This window comes from Macaca mulatta, chromosome 10 (assembly GCF_049350105.2).
Source record: "Macaca mulatta isolate MMU2019108-1 chromosome 10, T2T-MMU8v2.0, whole genome shotgun sequence".
NCBI classification, from domain to species: Eukaryota; Metazoa; Chordata; class Mammalia; order Primates; family Cercopithecidae; genus Macaca; species Macaca mulatta.
The window spans coordinates 32,049,373-32,068,791 of NC_133415.1; the positions used below are offsets into that span (position 1 = coordinate 32,049,373).

Here is a 19,419-nt window from a genome sequence, read left to right on the forward strand (position 1 = left end):
CTCTTGAGTAATTAGAACTACAGGCACACACCACCATGCCCAGCTAACTTTTTAAGTTTTGTAGAGACAGAGCCTCCCTATGTTGCCCAAGCTAATCTCGAATTCCTGGCCTCAGCCATCTTACCTGGGAGACCCTGGACCCAGAGCTTGGGGGTGACACCCGCCTCCTCCTGCCCTGAGGATCAAGATAGGCAGCAATGGCCAAGGGCACAATGTGGTGGGCCATGGCCCTGTGCCACCCACTGCGGGTATGCAGCGATGCAGAAGCAGATGTGTCTGTCTCAGCGAGTCCTCTTCAGGTGGGCTGTGCGGGCGCTGGGCCAAGCACTTCCCTACCACAAGCTGGCCGCAGTTCAGACCAAGCAGTGCAAGGCACATCCGCTGGGTGCCAGGCACAGTGGTGGCCCCACTCTTTGCCTGGCTCGTGCCTCCTGTGTGGAGGCAGATCAACTGCCCCAGGGCAGGATGTGGTCAGACCTGGAGGCCACGTGTTGCAGCCCTTCCCAGGCCCTGACCCCTCCTCCTCCACCGAGGAATCGTTCATGCCCACCAAGGAGCACATAATGGTGGTGCGCCTGCCACTGAAGCACCTGCACACCTTTGCCAACAGCCTGAAGCCAGAGCAGACCTCACCTTTTGGCCACTCCCATACCAGCAGCCCCCTGGAGGCGTTCAGTGTCTCGTCCTCTTTCCCCCACTCTGGTGTTGCCCACAGCGACCTCTCCCCAGGGCATGGGAGGCAGGGTGAGGGGAATCCTTCCCTGCTCACTGTGAGGCCTCTGGAGGTTGACACAGGTGCCTTCTCAGCTAGCCTGGTGGGGCTGCCGGCTGGTCTCTGGCTCCCAGAGCCTCTCTCTCCAGACTGGCCAAAGAGGCCCCATCACGCTGCCGTCACTTGCTCCTCCCCACCCCTGTCAGGAGAAGGGCTGGGGTGGTCCTGACTCCCAGGCCCACTGGGACTGGCAGAATGGGCTGTTTTGTGTGGGGCTGAGGTAAGCTGTGTGCAGGGGATGCAATGGCTTGGCCGCCTGCATGCTGGGTGTGTCCTTGGGATGTTCCCTAACCTTGGTTTCTTCCTCTGAAAAATGGGGCTGAAACAAGCTCTTACCTCTCAGAGGTGCCCAGTGCTCTCCCCTGGCAGAGCCAACCCTTGCTAATGGGAGCCCCAGGCAGGGCCACCTTACTGTGCAAGCAGTGGGACCCTCCCCTCCCCTGCAGGCCGCTGTCCCGAGGTTCGTCCAGCAGAAACTCTACCTGTTCTGCAGCATTACTTTGGCCACTGGCCCCTGGACCCATTGTTCGGAGCTAGGAGTGTCGGCTCCATCTCATGCGGGCTTGAGTCCTCTGTGTGCCCCAGTGAGGGAGGTCCCCTGGGGTGGATGAAGGAGGAGAACAAATGTTGTCACAGAGACCTTGGAGAGGAGGGGCCTTGGAGGTCACATTGTTCTTTCTGTTTCAGTTTCCAAAGCCAACCCTCAGGTACAGCAAAGCCCTGCCCCGTGCCATCTGTCTGGTGTCAAACGGGTTTCTACTCTTACACAACCAGGGAGCACTGGGTCCTGTGGGCTGGGAAAAGCCCGCCCATGACCCTGGCTTCTGAAGCGACAGTGAGAGCGCCAAACCTCACAGGGCTGTGCGTGTCTCTCCTGCGCCCTCTGGGGGATGTGGGAAGAGTCAGTGTAGCTGCCGCCTGGGGACCTGGCCTCCAGACCACGGGAGGATTTGGCCCCAGCCACTGGGCCTTCAGCACACACCTCCCCGACAGGTCCTGGAGGTGTGGCTGAGCTACCTGCAGCCGTGGCGATGTGCGGCTGACAAGCAGGCTCCCAGCAGCGACTCCCAGCCCTGGTGTGCCTGAGAAACGGTAAGCCCTGGCCCCCTCTCCTCACAGCCATGCCACCGGCTCCCCTGGGCAGATGTTGCTCCAATGGGTGGAGGCCAGGACAGCGGCCTATGCTGGGGTCAGCCTGGCCCTGGCTCTGGCGGCCTCCTGGGCTCCTCTCCCAGCCCCTGCTGAGTGGCGCACAGACCAGCCCTTCCTAGGCTCAACTTTGCAGGTCCTAGAATGGGTTTCTCATGGAAGCAGTGGTTGACCTGTCCCCTCTCCCTTCTGGCCCAGATTTTCATAGTGACCTGCAAACTGTGCCTTGACCCTTCCTTACCAGCACAGAGCAAACCAGTGGCTGCCTTCCCCTTATCTCCTGCTTCATCCTCACACAGACCTCCCAGGCGTCCATGGCACCTGGCATAGCCACTGACCTCTCCCTTCCTTGCCCGAGGCCTTCCCCTTTGGACCCTCTGGGGGATCCTCCCTCAGCCCCCTCAGGCTCTGGGCCAGCCTCTGCCATGGTGGCTTCAGTCCTCTTGGAAAGGGGCCTCAGCCCTGCTAAGGATTCAGCATCCTCAGAGGGCCTGGGTCTCACCTGCCTGTGTCCTGCCCTCCCTGCCTGCCAACAGTCCTCTGAGCTGTCATCCATGACACTTTGTCACCTTGGCCAGGGAGAGTCTGAAAGCCTGGGAACAAGCAGGGGTATTAGGGGCATGGACGGGCGCAGCCCCCACCTCCACCTCCAGTGGGAAGGCTGGCCCCAACCTGCCACCTCGGTCCCCAGGGTGCCCTTTGTCCAGGAGAACCTGCTGATGTACACCAAGCTGTTCGTGGGCTTCCTGAACCACGTGCTCCACACAGATCTGGTCAGCCCCAAGCACGTGCTCATGGTGTTCTGAATGGCCAGAGTGTTTGCCCAGTCCAGCCTAGCCAAGATGATCCAGAACGGTAAGTCCTCGGCCCAGGCCAGCCTGGCAGACCCCGACCCAGCCAGACTAGAGCCAGGCCCTTAGCTGGTGGGTGACACCTCTTCAAGAGGGACCCATGTGTCCAGAGTGGGCCTCGGCAAAGGTTGCTGTGGAGACTCCTGGGACACATCTGCGCAGTTAAGGCTGGGACCGGCTGGCAGGCACCAGGCACTGGGTGGAGGTATACCCACAGAGGGGGCTGCACAGACCAAGCTGCCGCCCCATGGCACCACAATTTCTCCCTGGCAACTCGTGGCAGCAGCCTTGGGAGGCTGTCTTGGTCTCTGGCGTGCGTTTGTCTTGGCTGGGTTGGACATTGGCTTCTGTTGCTCCTCCCGGTGTTTGCCCTCCTGTAGATACTGCTGGGGGCTCTGTGAGCCACCAGCTCCCTCATTTGCCCTCCCCATGTCAGCCACCTACTAAATGGGAGACACTGCCAGGCAGGGCCTCAGGAGGACACCCCTGGGTCATGGCTCCCCAGATACCTCGGAGGCATCCTGAAAACCTGTGGGCAGTAACCAGGTACTCTGTGCCTCCGGAACTGGGCGCTAGGTTTGTCTCCTGCCTTCCAGTTTGAGCAGCTGTTCCTGGAGCCGGAGCTCATCATCCCCCACTGCCAGCACAGACTCTTCACAGCCTGCACATTCGCCAGCGGCTTCCTGTCATCGTGGCCACCAGTGGTCACTGATACCTCCTTCAAGGTGAAGAGCCACGTCTACAGCCTGGAGGGCCAGGACTGCAAGTACACCCTGATGTTCAGGCCTGAGGCCCACACCCTGGTGAGTGGGTTGGTGGTGCCCATCCACAGGGCCCCTGGAGCCACGGGGCTGAGCAGAGGCAGGAAAGTGCTGTGTTCTGGCTGGAAGGCGGGAGGTTGGGCGTAGAGTTGACGCACTTCTCCTTCCCCTGTTTCAGTAAAGTCTGATTTGTTTCTGATAACGAAGGCAGTGTTGGGAAATTTCACATTTAGAAGATCATCCTTTAGTCTTTAAAAGTCCTCCAGCAGAAGCTGCTCCTCCCGTCACTCAGTGATCTGGCTGTGCATCCATCTTAGGGCCCCTAGTCAGCCTGCCTTGGTGGCAGCACAGGCCTCTCCTGCCAGTGACCTGCTCTTGCCTCCCTTGCAGGTCCTGCACCTCACTCAGCTCATCACGCAGGCCAAGCACATGGCCAAGTCCATCTCAGACCCGTGTGTGGAGAGTCCGGCCGGCTGCTCCTTCCTATTGTGGCCGGGCTTTGGCCCCACGGACACCAACGGCTCCTCTTCAGCCAATGACCTGGACGAGATGGGGCAGGACAGCGTCCGGAAGACAGACGAGTGCCTGGAGGAGGCCCTGGAGTATCTGTGCCAGATATTCCAGGTATGAGCAATGGGGCCTACCCCACGGCCATTAGGGTCCCCTTCCCCGAAGGGTCCACTCCCCCTTAGCCTGTGGTCTGCCACGCACCTGTCCCAGGCCCCATGCAGATGAACCCAGTGTTGTGGGAGGCAGGCCCACACCCCGAGTCTGGGTGCCCTCGTCGCCACCATTAGAAGCTGGTGGGGTGAAGACTGGTCCCTTCCTTCACCTTGACACTGAGGACAGAGGCGCTTCTCTCTCTCTGGCAGCTCAGTGAAGCACAGCTCACACAGTTCACACTTGCCTTGGACACCATCCAGGATGAGAATGGAAAGCAGCAGCTCCGACTGCATTGCAGGTGAGGATGGACTCATCCCTACGTCCCTGGGCCAGTACCAGGTGAGAGGCCCAAGTCCCAGAGTTGCATGGGCTGGGCCCTGACCTGTCCCCAGCTCCCTCCTCTGCTGTGAGCAGAGATGGCTTGGCTCTTCTGAATTGTGTGCAGGGGCCATGTTTTCTTTTCTTTCTTTTTTTTGAAACAAAGTCTCCCTCTGTCGCCCAGGCTGGAGTGCAGTGGCAAGATCTCAGCTCACTGCAACCTCCGCCTCACGGGTTCAAGCGATTTTCCCACCTCAGCCTCTTGAGTAAGTAGCTGGGATTATAGGCGCATGCCACTGTGCCTGGCTTTTTTTTTTTTTTTTTTTTTTTTTTGAGACAGAGTCTCGCTCTGTCACCCAGGCTGGAGTGCAGTGGCACAATCTCGGCTCACTGCAAGCTCAGCCTGCTGGGTTCACGCCATTCTCCTGCCTCTGGAGTAGCTGGGACTATAGGCACCCGCCACCACGCCCAGCCAATTTTTTGTTTTTTGTTTTGTTTTTTTTTTGAGACGGAGTCTCGCTCTGTCGCCCAGGCTGGAGTGCTGTGGCCGGATCTCAGCTCACTGCAAGCTCCGCCTCCCGGGTTCCCACCATTCTCCTGCCTCAGCCTCCCGAGTAGCTGGGACTACAGGCGCCCGCCACCTCGCCTGGCTAGTTTTTTGTATTTTTTAGTAGAGACGGGGTTTCACCGTGTTAGCCAGGATGGTCTTGATCTCCTGACCTCGTGATCTGCCCGTCTCAGCCTCCCAAAGTGCTGGGATTACAGGCTTGAGCCACCGCACCCGGCCCAATTTTTTGTATTTTTTAGTAGAGACAGCGTTTCACCGTGTTAGCCAGGATGGTCTCCATCTCCTGACCTCGTGATCCACCTTCCTCGGCCTCACAAAGTGCTGAGATTACAGGTGTGAGCCACGGCACCTGGCCAATTTTTGTATTTTTTTTTTTTTTTTTTGAGACGGAGTCTCGCTCTGCCGCCCAGGCTGGAGTGCAGTGGCCGGATCTCAGCTCACTGCAAGCTCCGCCTCCCGGGTTCACGCCATTCTCCTGCCTCAGCCTCCCGAGTAGTTGGGACTACAGGCGCCCGCCACCGCGCCCGGCTAGTTTTTTTTTTTTGTATTTTTTAGTAGAGACGGGGTTTCACCGTGTTAGCCAGGATGGTCTCGATCTCCTGACCTCGTGATCCGCCCGTCTCGGCCTCCCAAAGTGCTGGGATTACAGGCTTGAGCCACCGCGCCCGGCCAATTTTTGTATTTTTAACAGAGACAGGGTTTCATCATATTCGTCAGGCTGGTCTCTAACTCTAGACCTCGTGATTCACCTGTCTGGGCCTCCTAAAGTGCTGGGATTATAGGCGTGAGCCACTGCGCCTGGTCAGGGCCATGTTTTCTGACCCAACCCTACGACCTGGGTTTCTAGATCGACAGGCTGCAAAGGTTTGAAATTGAGTATCAGGGGGACCTGGAGCTGCTGCCCCTCTGGGGCTATGAGATTACCAGCTTGGTTCGAGCACCCTTCCGGCTGTCATCTGCCATCAAACAGAGTGAGTGGGCAGGAGGGCCGGCCTGGCCTCTTCAGAGAGGGTTCTGGGTGCTCCTGCCTGGGGTGCAGTCCCAGGGTGGCCTATGGGGGTGGGGTGCACCTGAGGCCTGTGGTGCCACCACCCCATACCCCCGTGCCACTGTCTGCGCTTCAGTTTGCAGACCAGATGGCGGCTCTGTGTTCCTGAGATGACTCCCTTGGCAGCTTCTGTCGCTACCGCCTCACAGAGCCCACGCTGGCCAGCGGCCCCAGGCTCAGCCTGTGCTTTCTGGGCAGCTACCTGACACTGCCCTGGCTGCTGCTGGCTTTCTTCGTGGCTTCTCTGTTCTGCGTCGGGCCCCTCACCTGTGCACTGCTGTTTACTCTGGGCTATGTCCTCTACTCCTCAGCCAGGACGCTGCTGACCAAGCTGGGGAAGCTGCACCAGCCCTGATGGCATTGGACGTGGGAGGCCCCTCCAGGTGGGAACACGGTTATCTTTGGGCTCCTGGTTGGGAGCAGGGGGATTCCTGCAGTCGTGGAGGCATCTGGGGGAAACGGGACTGAGAAGGGAGGGAAGGTAGCTTCAATAAAATCAAGTGCTCAAAGACACAGCAACCGTTTGATGATACTTAAGTATTCAAAATAATGACAACTACAGACTGACTGACAGAAGCCACCATGGGATCTCTCACACCTTCATTCACCCCACAGACGACACACCAGGGAGAACAGCATCTCAGTGGTGATTTTTTCTTTTTTTTTTTGAGACGGAGTCTTGCTCTGTCACCCAGGCTGGAGTGCAGCGGCACCATCTCGGCTCACTGCAACCTCCACCTCCCAGGTTCAAGCGATTCTCCTGCCTCAGCCTCCTAAGTAACTGGGACTACAGGCTCGTGCCACCATGCCCGACTAATTTTTTATATTTTTAGTAGAGATGGGTTTTCCCCATGTTAGCCAGGATGGTCTCGATCTCCTAACCTCGTGATCCGCCTGCTTCAGCCTCCCAAAGTGCTGGGATTACAGGCATGAGCCATCGCACCCGGCCTCAGTGGTGATTTTCAAACCAAGCCTTTGTTTTTGATGTGGGGTTCTTTTTAATGATTTTCAAATTTAAATGTTGTAATTTGTATTTTGGTTTTTGTTTTGTTTTGTTTTTTGAGATGGAGTCTCGCTCTGTCGCCCAGGCTGGAGTGCAGTGGCGCGATCTCGGCTCACTGCAAGCTCCTCCTCCCAGGTTCAAGCAATTCTCCTGCCTCAGCCTCCCGAGTAGCTGGGATTACAGGCATGTGCCACCATGCCCAGCTAATTTTTGTAGTTTTGGTACAGATGGGGTTTCACCATGTTGGTCAGGCTGGTCTCAAACTCCTGACCTCATGTGAGCCACCCACCTCAGCTTCCCAAGTGTGAGCCACTGCGCCCGGCCAGTGCTTTGTATTTTTTATGTAAACTCAGAATAATGGCATTTTAGGGCCTGTGACCAAAAACCAAACCAAGTTTGTAACTCCACCAGGGATCTGAATAAACCTGCCCTTGTTTTTTGAGTTTTCCACCGCCTAGGCTCAGTATCCAGGCGGTTCACCCACACAGGGTCCCTGAACACGCAGGGGCTGCAGAAACAGCTGCTGGGCACCCTCACCCAGGTTGGCCCCTCACCCCAGTGTCCATGGGCCTGGCCCTCTGGTTTCCTTTGCTTTCCTTGCCCAGGAGCACAGTAGACATGGCAGCAGCAAAACCAAGGTGCATGTTAACACTGAAGTGCCTGTGACAGAAAGGTTGAGGGCCTGCCTGAATCTTTTTTTTTTTTTCTTTTTTCTTTTTTTTTTTTTTGAGACAGAGTCTCTGTCGCTCAGGCTGGAGTGCAGTGGCATGATCTTGGCTCACTGCAACCTCCGGCTCCTGGGTTCAAGCGATTCTTCTGCCTCAGCCTCCTGAGTAGCTGGGATTACAGGTAGATGGCACCACACCCAGCCTGAGCCTGCTGGGCCTGAGCCATGTGAATTTTGCCTTCTACTTAATATCAACATTGAGTAGATTGGCCTGTAATCCCAGAACTTTGGGAAACCAAGGCAGGGAGGATCACTTGAGCCAAGAAGTTTAAGCCCAGCCTGGGCAATATAGCAAGACCCCATCCCTACAAAAGATTCAAAAAGTTGGCTGCGCGTGTGGCTCACACCTATAATCCCAGCACTTTGGGAGGCCAAGATGGGCAGATCACCTGAGGTCAGGAGTTCGAGATCTGCCTGGCCAACATGGTGAAACTTCACCTCTACTAAAGACATAAAAATTAGCTGGGTGTGGTGCCACCTACCTGTAATCCCAGCTACTCGGGAGGTTGAGGCAGGAGAATCGCTTGAACCTGGGAGCTGGAGGTTGCAGTGAGCCAAGATCGTGCCACTGCACTTCAGCCTGGACGACAGAGTGAGACTCTGTCTCAAAAAAAAAAAAAAAAAGATTCAAGAAGCTAGGTGTGGTGGTGGCTCATACATGTGGTCCCAGCTACTTGAGGTGGGGTGGGAGGATCACCTGGGCCCAGAAGGTCAAGGCTGCAGTGAGCCATGATCATGTCACTGCACTCCAGCCTGGGTGACAGCAAGACTCTGTCTCCAAAAAAAAAAAAAAAAAAAAAAAAAAAAACACCTGACAACCTGAAGCATATGCTACTGTGTCTATGGCTTCCAGAAGCTCTGAGGATCTCGCGAGTGGCTGGGGACTGTGCACTCAGCCCCAGGGCAGTGTCTGGCCAGGAGTGGAGGCAGACACAACCTACTGAGTAGAGAACGAAGCACAGCAAAGCTGAGTGAGGAGGCAGGGTCTTGGTAGTTGGGGCCCAGACACTGGAGAGAAAGGAGGACTACTGGCATGAGAGCACCGGACGCTGGAGAGAACGGGGGACTACTGGCACAAGAGCAGAAGCAAAATGCAGTTAGGGGTCCCAGCCGGGAGGCACTGGGGGGGACTTCCAGGGGAGGCCTGGGGTTGGAGCAATTCAGGAACCAGTTCTGGGGCACAAGGAGGAGGAAGCTCTGGGGACATCTAGGAGGGAGGCCGGTGGCCGGGGTCCTGAGGAGGCCAGGCTGAAGGAATTTCTTGCACGTTCTTGTCTCTCCACCCCTGGACGCCTCCAGAGTGATTTATTCTAACCGCTGCCACCTCCTCAACTCCTAGGATGCCCTCAACTTTTTGCCACTAGGCCACACTCCCCTGCTGTGAACAGGCCAAATCCAGATGCTTCTCAGACCTCCTGGCCTGCAGCCTCTGGCAGCACAGCTTCAGGCTCTCCGGACACCACCCCTGCCCCCTGCACCTCCACACCCCACTCCTCGCACCAGACAACGCTGTTGCCGTGGAACCCATTTGTGGCCCACTCTCTTCCATGACCAACACATCCTGTCTCTAGGATGTACCAGCACCCGCATGACCCGAGGTGACTCAGATTCTGGTCACCTCGTGCAGGTGACCCACCAGAAGAGGCCCTGTGCAATCAGGAGAAATCGATACCTTTCCTCTTGGACATCCAAGAGCAAGTTAGATCCCCTAAATGGCCAATAACCCTGACATTTCCAACATAAATGAGAGAGGACTCTTTGTATTTTTCTGAGACAAGTTCTCGCTATATTGCCCAGGCTGGAGTGCAATGCACCATCATGGCTCACTGCAGCCTCCAACTTCTGGGCTCAAGCAATCCTCCCACCTCACCATCCCAAGTAGCCAGGACTACAGGCACACACCACCACACACTGCTAATTTTTAAATTTTTTTTGTAGAGATAGGGTCTCACTACGTTGCCAGGCTGTTCTTAAACTCCTGGGCTCAAGTGATCTGCCAGCTTCTTTATCCCAAAGCGCTGGGTTTACAGGTGTGAGCCACCACTCTGGAGAGAGGACTCATGTAGCCTTCACTTTAAAAATTAAGCTAGCTTCCCTTCACTCTCAAACCAGAATCCTCAGCACAATTTTCTCAAATGGGAAGGGGCCAAAAGAAATCAAATTGTTTCCCAATCAAGAATTTCTACTTTTGGCCAGGCACAGTGGCTCACGCCTGTAATCCCAGAACTTTGGAAGGCCGAGGCAGCTGGATCGCCTGAGCTCAGGAGTTTGAGACCAGCCTGGGCAACATGGCGAAACCCCATCTCTACTAAAAAATACAAAAAATTAGCCAAGCCATGGAGGCTCACACCTGTGGTCCCAGCTACTCAGAAGGCTGAGGTGGGAGGATCACTTGAGCATGGGAGATGGAGGCTGCAGTGAGCCAAGATTGCATCACTGCACTCCAGCCCGGGCAACAGAGTGAGAGACCTGTCTCAAAAAAAAAAAAAAAAAAAAGAAAAAAAAAAGCAATTCCTACTTTCTCCCAACGAGTATTCCAGCTATGAAAATCACCATTGACTTTAATATCCATGTGAATCTTTGTATGCACTTAAGAGGTAGGAAGAATGCAAAAAAGTGAGAGGAAGAGGAGGAGCAAATGCTTTTCAGCCACAGCAAAAGGCTGGCACTTCGGAGGGTGGAGGCCTTTTGAACCCAGCCCAGCCCAGGGGAGCGCAGCGTCAAGCCGAGGGTGTCACCAGCAACTTCTCTCTCCACTGTTGGGTCTTCCTGACTTCAACGCATCTGCAGCCTCCTCCCTCCAGCTATGCTGACCTCTGGGAGAGCAGCCAGGGAGCACCCACCTGGCTGCATGTGCTGACTCGGACTTCCCAAGGAGTGCTCAGAGCACTTTTTTCTCAAGATGCTCAGGAGAAAAGCTACCCAGGCCTTCCAGAGAACCAGACTTTCTCCTCTTAAGATTCAAAATGGTAAGCTGGGCGTGGTGGCTCATGCCTGTAATTCCAGCACTTTGGGAGGCCGAGGCGGGCGGATCACGAGGTCAGGAGATCGAGACCATCCTGGCTAACACAGGGCAACTCCGTCTCTACTAAAAAATACAAAAAATAAGCTGGGCGTGGTGGTGGGTGTCTGTAGTGCCAGCTCCTTGGGAAGCTGAGGCAGGAGAATGGCGTGAACCTGGGAGGCGGAGCTTGCAGTGAGCCGAGATCATGCCACTGCACTCCAGCCTAGGCGACAGAGTGAGACTCTGTCTCCAAAAAAAAAAAAAAAAAAAAAAAAAAAAGATTCAAAAGGTAAGCTGGGCATGGTGGCTCACGCCTGTAATCCCAGCACTTTGGGAGGCCGAGGCGGGTGGATCATGAGGTCAGGAGATCAAGACCATCCTGGTTAACACGGTGAAACCCCATCTCTACTAAAAATAAAAAAAATTAGCTGGGTGTGGTGGCGCACGCCTGTAATCCCAGCTACTCAGGAGGCTGAGGCATGAGAATCGCTTGAACCTGGGAGGCAGAGGTTGTGGTGAGCCAAAATTGCACCATTGCACTCCAGCCTGGGCAACAAGAGCAAAACTCGGTCTCGAAAAAAAAAGATTCACAATGGAGACTGGGCCTGGTGGTTCATGCCTGTAATCCTAGCATTTTGGGAAACCAAGATGGGAGGACTGCTTGAACCCAGGAGTTCAAGACCAGCCTGGACAACATAGCAAGACCCTGTCTCTGTTTAAACAAACAAACAAAAAAGCCTAGGCAACATGGGGAGACCCCGTCTCTACAAACAATAAAAAATAAAAAATTAGCGGTGGGGTGCAGTGGCTCACGCCTGTAATCCCAGCATTTTGGGAGGCTGAGCGGGGTGGATCATGAGGTCAGATTGAGACCATCCTGGCTAGCATGGTGAAACCCCATCTCTACTAAAAATACAAAAAATTAGCCTGGCGTGGTGGCGGGTGCCTGTGGTCCCAGCTGCTCTGGAGGCTGAGGCAGGAGAATGGCGTGAACCCGGGAGGCGGAGCTTGCAGTGAGGTGAGATCACACCACTGCACTTTTCAGCCTGGGTGGCAGAGCAAGACTCCATCTCAAAAAAAAAAAAAATGCTGGGTAGGATGGTGCATGCCTGTGGTCCCAGCTACTTATGAGATTGAGGCAGGAGGATCACTTGAGCCCAGAAGGTTAAGGCTGCAGTGAGTAGTGATCGCACTACTGCACTCCAGCCTGGGCTACAGAGTGAGACACTGTCTCAAAAAACAATTAACAACAAAAAGCCAGGACCGAGCATGGTGTCTCATGCCTGTAATCCCAGCACTTTCTGAGGTCAAGGTGGGTAGGTCACTTGACATCAGGAGTTCTAGACTAGCCTGGCCAACATGGTGAAACCTCATCTCTACTAAAAATACAAAAATTAGCCAGGCGTGGTGGTGCATGCCTCTAATCCCAGCTACTCAGAAGGCTGAGGCAGGAGAATCACTTGAACCTGGGAGGCAGAGGTTACAGTGAGCCAAGATCATGCCACTGCTCTCTAGCCTGGGTGACAGTGAGACTCCTTCTAAAAAATAAATAAATAAATAAAAAATGAGAGTTATAAATTGGCACCTGGCACCAGGGAGAGGCCAGTTCCTGATGGGTCACACCTGTTTCACTAAAGTGTTAATTGAATGCAGGCACAAGGGAGAAGCAATTTCCTGGCCATGTGTATTACGAGACAAAATGGCAGAGTATGACTTTCTGGGGGCACCCCACCAGAAAAAGGAAGAAAGCCTCAAATAGGCATACGTACAGTTTCCTAAACACACTGCGTACGCTCACCTTCCAAGGGCAAGGAGGGCACTGTGCATGTAAGCAGCCCACCCTAGGGAAAGAATGATGGGAAATGGGCCAGTCTATAAAGTGCTAGGATCAAGGTTAAACACCGCACTTGACCTTTATATGCTGCTTAGGTCTCTTCCAAGAATACTTTCCTTTCTTTCCTGTTCTAAAACTTTTTAAAATAAACTTCCGCTCCTGCTCTGAAACTTGCCTCTGTCTCTTTTTCTGCCTGGGTGCCAGGGAAGGAGTGGGGAAGGGAGGGAGGGAGCACAGAAGCAGAGCAGGCCCTGGCCTCACTGGGCCCTGGTGAGGGCCACACAGGCCCGACTCCCAGCACACACCACTCCTGAGGATGCTCAAGGTGACAGTCCCTCTACTCACCCCCAGCTGCTTCTGAGCCCCTTGGCTGTGGTAGCACTTGTCATCTTGCCTGCATTGAAGCCAACCCTGAAGAACACCTTTGTCTCTCAGCAGAAGAGGCTTCAGGCAATGTGGACCAAGCACCTGCACCGCTCAGGGCCTTTGAGATACCCGCATCTGCACCCACAGCTTTCCACTGCCAGGCCCACCAACCTCCAAGTGGATTCTGGCTCTCTATAGCATTTCCTGGTAATTCTACTACTTTTAAGCCTGGCTAAATTCCAAGATAAATGACTCAAGATAAAGTATTTGATCTCCAAACTGACAAAACAACAGCTAGTTTGTTTTCTAGCTATTATTTCGGTATTTGGCATTTACACAAAAGCACATGATGAAGTAAAACCTTACCTGCTGAAGACTAAAAATAAAGCTTGTTTCTTTCCAAGTCATGTGCTTGGATCCTCACTATCAGGCGTCCCTTCCCGGCCCCTGGTCCCTAGTCCGGCCCCTGCTATCTGCAGGGACCTGCCTGGCCAGCCAAGTCTTGCTCATCCTGGGACCTGGCAGCTGCCCTGGAAGAGAAGCGTTGCCAGAGCTGCGCCCACCCTCCCTGGAGGTGGGAGGGCTTTCCTGGTCCCCCAGCTGGGCCAGAGCTGCCTTCGAAACACAGATCAGCCTGGGTCTCCTGCCCAGACTGCATGCTCCTGGGGGCAAGATGCCATCTTCTCCTGCCCTGACAAAACACCGCTGACAGGGGGTCCAGCCAAGCTCATCTTCCTTCCTGGAGGGCCATCTCCAGAGTGCTGTGGCCATGCCCGCGCCACCCCTCCCACCACAGCAGCAGCTGCATCTGTGGCTGCGTCCATTGTCTGGGGGTGGCCAGCTTAGTGTCCACCCTCACCTGGCAGCACAGTCCTCCCAGTACCATGGCCCCCCTTCCTTGGCATGAATCTCAGCCCTTTCCTACCTCAGGGAGCAGGAACTTTGCCAGGAAGCTGGGGGATCAACTAGGCTAAGGAATGGGATGGTGTATCAGACAAGGAGAGCTGAGGTCCAGGGTGTCCAGGGCCAGACTGGACACTGCCAGCCCCAAGGCTGACAGCATCCTGACAGGACAGCGAGCCCAGATTCATGGAGAAGGGGACACAGTGATGAACAACTGGCAAACACAGGAATAATAAATTTATTATAATCACAGATGGTGGGGTAGTGCACATAAAAAGGGGGGACCTCTTCTCACCAGAGGGCTGCTGGCCAGTGCCCAGAGTGGCAGGCAACACAGGGAGGCACTCCCCGCATGGCCCCGGCCCGCTGCCAGGCCCATTCTCTCTGGGTGGCTCAGTGTGTGGTGCTCTGAGGACGCGGGTCCCGAGGGCCTTGCTCTTCATCCTTCACAGTGGGGACATGGCCCTCATGCCAGCGGTGCAGGGGTGCCAGCAGCAGGACCCCCGATGTCCCTGCTCCCTGGGTGCTCCACAGTGCTCAGCAGGAATGCCGTGAGGGCTGAGGCCCAGCTGGTGGCAGGAAGCCGGCAGCACCCATGGGCCAGCACTCCCTCCAAAAGGCAGCCTGTGCCCTGGACTTGGGGGCTTCCCTGGGGGGTGCTGCACCTGCCCAAAGCAGCGTAGCCTGAACCCAAAACTGTGACCAGAGAATCCCATGTGTGTTTTAAGGGTTTCCTATGTCCTCTGTGTTCTCCTATAGAAACGAGTAGCAGTGTGTCTAGCACACACAAGATGCTCTAAACACCCTGAGTGCACCCTCACGCTGCTGAGATGGACCTGGACCCTGGACAGGCCACGGTGAGAGCAGCCCGAGGATCGCATCTGGCTCCTTGGAGGAAGTCACATGGAGGGCCTTCTCTAAGAAGTCGGCCAACGCCCCCCAAGCAGCCCGCTCCACTGCGCCTATCCCAGTTCTGTACAGGTGTGGGATTTCGTTTGGCAGGTCCCCAAGGCAGAAGATAAAAGCAGGAAAGCTAACCTAACCCCAGGCTCTCTAAGGAAGCCAACACCTAGAAGTGTCTGACAGGAGGCATGTGTCCTTGGCCCCGATGAGGCTGTGGGCCATCCCTGCAGTTATGGCTAGGCGGCTGAGAGGCAGGCCTGGTGGACGCTCTGGGCCCAGGTGTTGAGCAAGGCGGTGACCGAGTGCTTGTCTGGGAGCTGCAGCAGCCTGGAGGTCATGCAGCGGTGCACCGACTGGAGGAAGGGGTTGGCGTCTGCAACAACGTAGCAGGTGTGAACCTAAGGCAGCCAGTGCAGAGCTCGCTCCTGGCATACCCGGCAGTGCTCCGCAAGGGGCAGCCCCAGGCTCCAGCCGAAGCACCAGGAGGTGATGTCCTGCATGGTGCCCGGCCTTCAGGTTCTCCTCCCAGAGCCTCGTCGTCAGTGAAGAACTGAATCTGAACAGGATCTAGCGCTCTGCCTCTAACAACCTTGGGGACCCAGCCCAGCTCTGCTGTGCCAGCTCTGGGCTCAGGGAGACTGCCCCCTGCCACCGTAGTTCTCTCTGGAGCCACATCACCCAGATGGGGCCCTGTGCGCTCAAGCTGCCGGTGGGACCCATCAGCCCCGCCAAGGTAGTGGCCTCTGGGAAGCTAGTGGCCTCCGGGAAGAGCAGGGTCTGTCCTTGAGCCATGGGCTTACTCATCCCTCACCCACTGAACACAACCACCCTGGACAGTTGACCTGACACAAGTTGAAAGGGCGAAGGGACACAGTGGGAGCAGAGACCCTTTCCTCTCAGGTGACCACTGGACAACCCGCTCCTGTCTGTGCAGGAGGAGCCAGAAGAGGTGAGGGAGGGGCTTGAGCTGGAGAGGGGCAGGAGCGCAGAGCGGCTGTCCCCGCTGCAGTGGAAGCCTGGTTTTCCACAATGACCCCTGCTTGCCCTGGGTCCCCAGACAGCTCCTCTGGGTCTACCTACCGTACTGCCACTGCCGGTCGATCCACAGCGGGCTTTGGGCAGGATAGTCAGCGGGCACACTGAGCTCCAGCGGTGGCACACTCGGGAGGTCCTTGTCATCTGCAACACAGAAGGCTGTATCTGTGACCTGAACAAGCCCCAGCCTGCCTTGCCTCACAGCCCTGCTCTGGAACAGGACTCTTCACACCCTGGGAGGTTCTGGTGAGGCTTGTGGCAAAGCCTGGAAGAGGTCTCTCTGACTCTCAGATTTCCAAACATGAAGCCTGGAGTGCCCTGCATCGATGGGTGCCCAGAGGTCCTGCCTACCACCTCCCTAGGGCCCCAGAGCCACATCTGTGTTGGGGAGGTGAGAGTGTGCGGGCTTTGGCAGTGAGGACTGAGGCATCATCAGGCTGTCTGGGGCCCGGTGTGTATGAGGATAGAGCAGACAGCCTGGCGGGGCGTGAATGCAGGGGGGGTTCTGGGCGCTGTGCCCTCTGGCTCAGATGGCAGAGTCCTGGGGCTGCAGTCAGGGCCTGCTTTCCCATGCCAGCCCCAGCCCTCTGGACACTCACCCAGCTTGCAGATCAGGTGGACAGTGCCATTGTTGCTGCAGTGAGAAGGGTCCAGGTTTACTAGGAACTTGGGGTCCAGCCTGGCCACCTCGCCCTGGAGCACACTGGGGATGCTCTGCCGCTCATCATCCTCAAGCCTGCGCTTCCGGGTGCACACCACCGGGGCCCTGGGGAGGCGGCATGGTGACCACACCGGGCACACGCGGCCCAGGGCTGGCCGCCCTCCGCGAAGCCCAGCCCAGCTGGACGTACGTGATGGGTGGGCCGTGAATGGCGGTCATGGCTGGAACGAATGTGCGGTACAGGGAATGGTTGAAGACAGGTGAGCGGATGTTGGCCAGGACGGCGTCCAGGAGCGGCTGGCATAGGTACTGCTGTTTGGTCGGTGGCACCGGGGGCGGTGGGGGAGTGGGCTGGAGGCAGGATGGGCACGGTCAGCAGCCCAGGACCCGAGGGTTCCCCATTTAGGGGGCTTTCACACCCCAGGCCCGTTGTCACTCACAGCCAGATTCCTGAGGCCCCTCTCACAGCCTCCACCCTTGTGCAGACAATGTTGGCTGATTCTGGGAATAATCCCCCACCCCTACAGCCTGTCTTCCCTACAGTCCCTGCCTCCTCTGAACTGGGTGGAGGAGGCACCCATGGGGGCCATAGACAGAGGGTGACTTCTCCCATGCTCCCATCCAGCACAGCAGACCTGGCCTGGAAGCCTCGTGGGCAGGGTCCAAGGTCAGGCCCAGCCCCCACCCAGATGCCCTGACCTTGAAGGACCATCCCAGCGGTGCTCTCAGGAGCTCTTGGGGGAGCCCTGGTTCCCCTAGGGGTGTCTGGCATCCCACTCACCACCGCCATGTCATTCTTGAGTTTCTCCAGGGCGATCTCACACTTTTGCAACGTCTTCAGGGGACACCTGCAGAGAGAGAGGACTTGGGCTGACCTCTGTGCTGGAAGAGTGGGAGACATGGCAGCTCTCAGGCTGGGATCCCAACCACTGCCACTGGGCCTTGGCCATCAGAAACCTCCTCTGCAGGAGCTCCTACCAGTTGACTGGCTGTTCCCAGACCCAGAGTTGAAGGCAGGCAGCCCTCAAACCCAGGAGTTGCTTGTCCCTGGTTGGCAGAGTGAGGCGATGGGGCAAGAGAAGGGACAGTGGCCAGGCCCCTCATTAGGCTGGGAATGCCTCATTCTCATGTAGGCCAGTCCCTGCCCCGCTCATCCCTATAACCCTAACAAAGGATCAACCCATGAAGGCCTGGAGGACCACCCAATAGTGACTGGCATTCTATCCAGACAAGCAGAACAGAGAGACCCTTCTAGACAGGGGTGGGGGGAACAGCCTGAGTTGAGGTGAGAGGGAGGTATATGCCAGTGCCCATGCAGTTTGGAGGCACTGCCCGAGCACTGATCCTCACAGCACCGTGGCCAGTGGCCCTGCCTTCCACCTGCTTCTCACCAGAGCCATCTTGTTTCATTTTCAAGACAGCACACATGAGCTACAAATGGGTAACTGAGATGCAGTCGCCTGCCCATGGTCACCGGCAAGTCAGGGGCAGAACTCCAGGTCAGGCTCAGGCCCATCAGGCCAGCTGATGGTGAGGCCACTGCAAGCTGGGCCCCTGGCTGCTGGCTGGTGAGGTCTGGCTGTGATGGCCCAGCATGAGGGCCACAGCAGCGGCCAGGAGTAGGGCAAAGGCTGGGCACTGGCCAAGATGAAGCCTGGGCTTGAAGCCTCAGCACACACCAGAGTGGAGCCTTGGAGGCCTCTGGCCAGGGCTCAAAGAGCTGCCCGGTGCCTTTGCTAAATCCACATCATCACCAAGTGCTCATCCATGGCTGGGCTATCCATGCCCCTGTGGACCCTCCGTGGGCTGTGTGCAAAGCTCACCGCTTCGAGGGATCTGTCAGAATATCCAGAAGGCTCTTCATCTTACTCAGGTCCTTTTTTCTGTCTGGGACAGAAGAGAGGACACTAAGACACAAGCCCGGCAGTGTCCCCAGGGTGCAGGCCCTGCCCCGGCCGCAGCCCACCTTCGTTCTTGTCGATCTTGTTGATCATGCGACGCAGGGGCTCGATGTACTTGGACAGCTGCTTCAGCTTGTCCAGGTACTGCTGCTCCTCGGCCTGGCTGGAGCCGGCTGGGCTCATGACAGAGCTGGGGTTCACTGCAGGACACAGGTGGGTGAGGCCACTCGACCCTCAGGCGGGGAGCGTGAGCTCTGAGGGCCCCAGAGCTCGCACACCCAGTATGAGCTGAGGCCTCATAACGGTGAGCGGTGACCTCAGCACCTCAACCCACCAGGCCGAGTACAGGTCACACGATGGGGCCATGGACCCCAGGCCCAACTTACCAGGTGTGTTTAAAGGTCCAGGTGAGGGGACACTGAAGTTCTGTGGGGTCCGCGCCGTCACTGGGCTCTGGGAGGGCTGTGGTGAAGGGCTGGGCAGGAAGCTACTGGGGGACGGGGCAGGGCCGGAGCTGCAGACAAGTGAGAGAAACATGTGAGCTGGGGTCCAGGCAGGGCCAGCCTTGAGGTCCAGGCGGGGAGGGACACCCCAGGCCAGGCCTACCTGACGTTGGAGTTGGGCTGTGAGCCGGGCTGGCCAGGCTGCGGGGATGGCTGCGGGGGAGGGGGCATCGACTGTGGGGTCTGCACCTGCTGGCCCGGTGATGGCGAGGACAGCATGGGGAGGCTGCTCTGGCTGACCTGGAAGTGGAGGGGCTCAGCTGGCGCACTGCCACACGCCCGCCCACCTCCACACCACCTGCCCACCTCACACACAGGTCCGTCCTCCTGCACAGCCTCACCACACACCTGTGTCTTCATCCAAATGCCACCAGGACATACACACAGGCACATCCCCCAGCATGGCACACAGCATGAGGTGACCAAGGAACTGGCAGGGGGGCCACGCA

The 19,419-nt window shown here is 56.8% G+C and overlaps 1 protein-coding gene, 1 long non-coding RNA gene and 1 pseudogene across 52 annotated transcripts in view; 1 reads left to right on the top strand and 2 right to left on the bottom strand.

Moving 5' to 3' along the window:
- The first annotated feature begins 97 nt into the window (after positions 1 to 97).
- Positions 98 to 6,485, top strand: LOC107000559 (sphingomyelin phosphodiesterase 4-like; annotated as a pseudogene). Its single transcript, XR_013399535.1, has 11 exons — positions 98 to 675; positions 740 to 744; positions 1,219 to 1,313; positions 1,766 to 1,864; positions 2,087 to 2,088; positions 2,613 to 2,776; positions 3,349 to 3,575; positions 3,924 to 4,157; positions 4,406 to 4,535; positions 5,930 to 6,051; positions 6,203 to 6,485. The product of XR_013399535.1 is annotated as a sphingomyelin phosphodiesterase 4-like (transcript).
- LOC144331950 (uncharacterized) lies at positions 4,821 to 13,870 on the bottom strand. The gene is made up of 3 exons (XR_013399570.1): positions 12,370 to 13,870; positions 5,854 to 6,855; positions 4,821 to 5,132 (listed from the first exon to the last, which is right to left on the bottom strand). It is a non-coding gene; the product is annotated as an uncharacterized LOC144331950 (long non-coding RNA).
- Positions 13,871 to 14,193: 323 nt separating this feature from the next.
- Positions 14,194 to 19,419, bottom strand: part of MED15 (mediator complex subunit 15) — an 86,114-nt gene continuing 80,888 nt past the window's right edge. For 47 of the 50 annotated variants that reach the window (XM_077950625.1, XM_077950622.1, XM_077950621.1 and 44 more), the window contains 9 exons: positions 19,074 to 19,210; positions 18,854 to 18,981; positions 18,533 to 18,667; positions 18,390 to 18,453; positions 17,348 to 17,414; positions 16,757 to 16,917; positions 16,505 to 16,671; positions 15,951 to 16,049; positions 14,194 to 15,243 (listed from right to left, as the gene is read on the bottom strand). In XM_077950625.1, coding sequence (XP_077806751.1) covers positions 15,107 to 15,243; positions 15,951 to 16,049; positions 16,505 to 16,671; positions 16,757 to 16,917; positions 17,348 to 17,414; positions 18,390 to 18,453; positions 18,533 to 18,667; positions 18,854 to 18,981; positions 19,074 to 19,210 — 1,095 coding nt within the window. In that variant the 3' untranslated portion in view covers positions 14,194 to 15,106. The remainder of the gene's footprint in view (positions 15,244 to 15,950; positions 16,050 to 16,504; positions 16,672 to 16,756; positions 16,918 to 17,347; positions 17,415 to 18,389; positions 18,454 to 18,532; positions 18,668 to 18,853; positions 18,982 to 19,073; positions 19,211 to 19,419) is intronic. The other 3 variants (XM_077950630.1, XM_077950669.1, XM_077950658.1) reach the window with 1 other exon arrangement.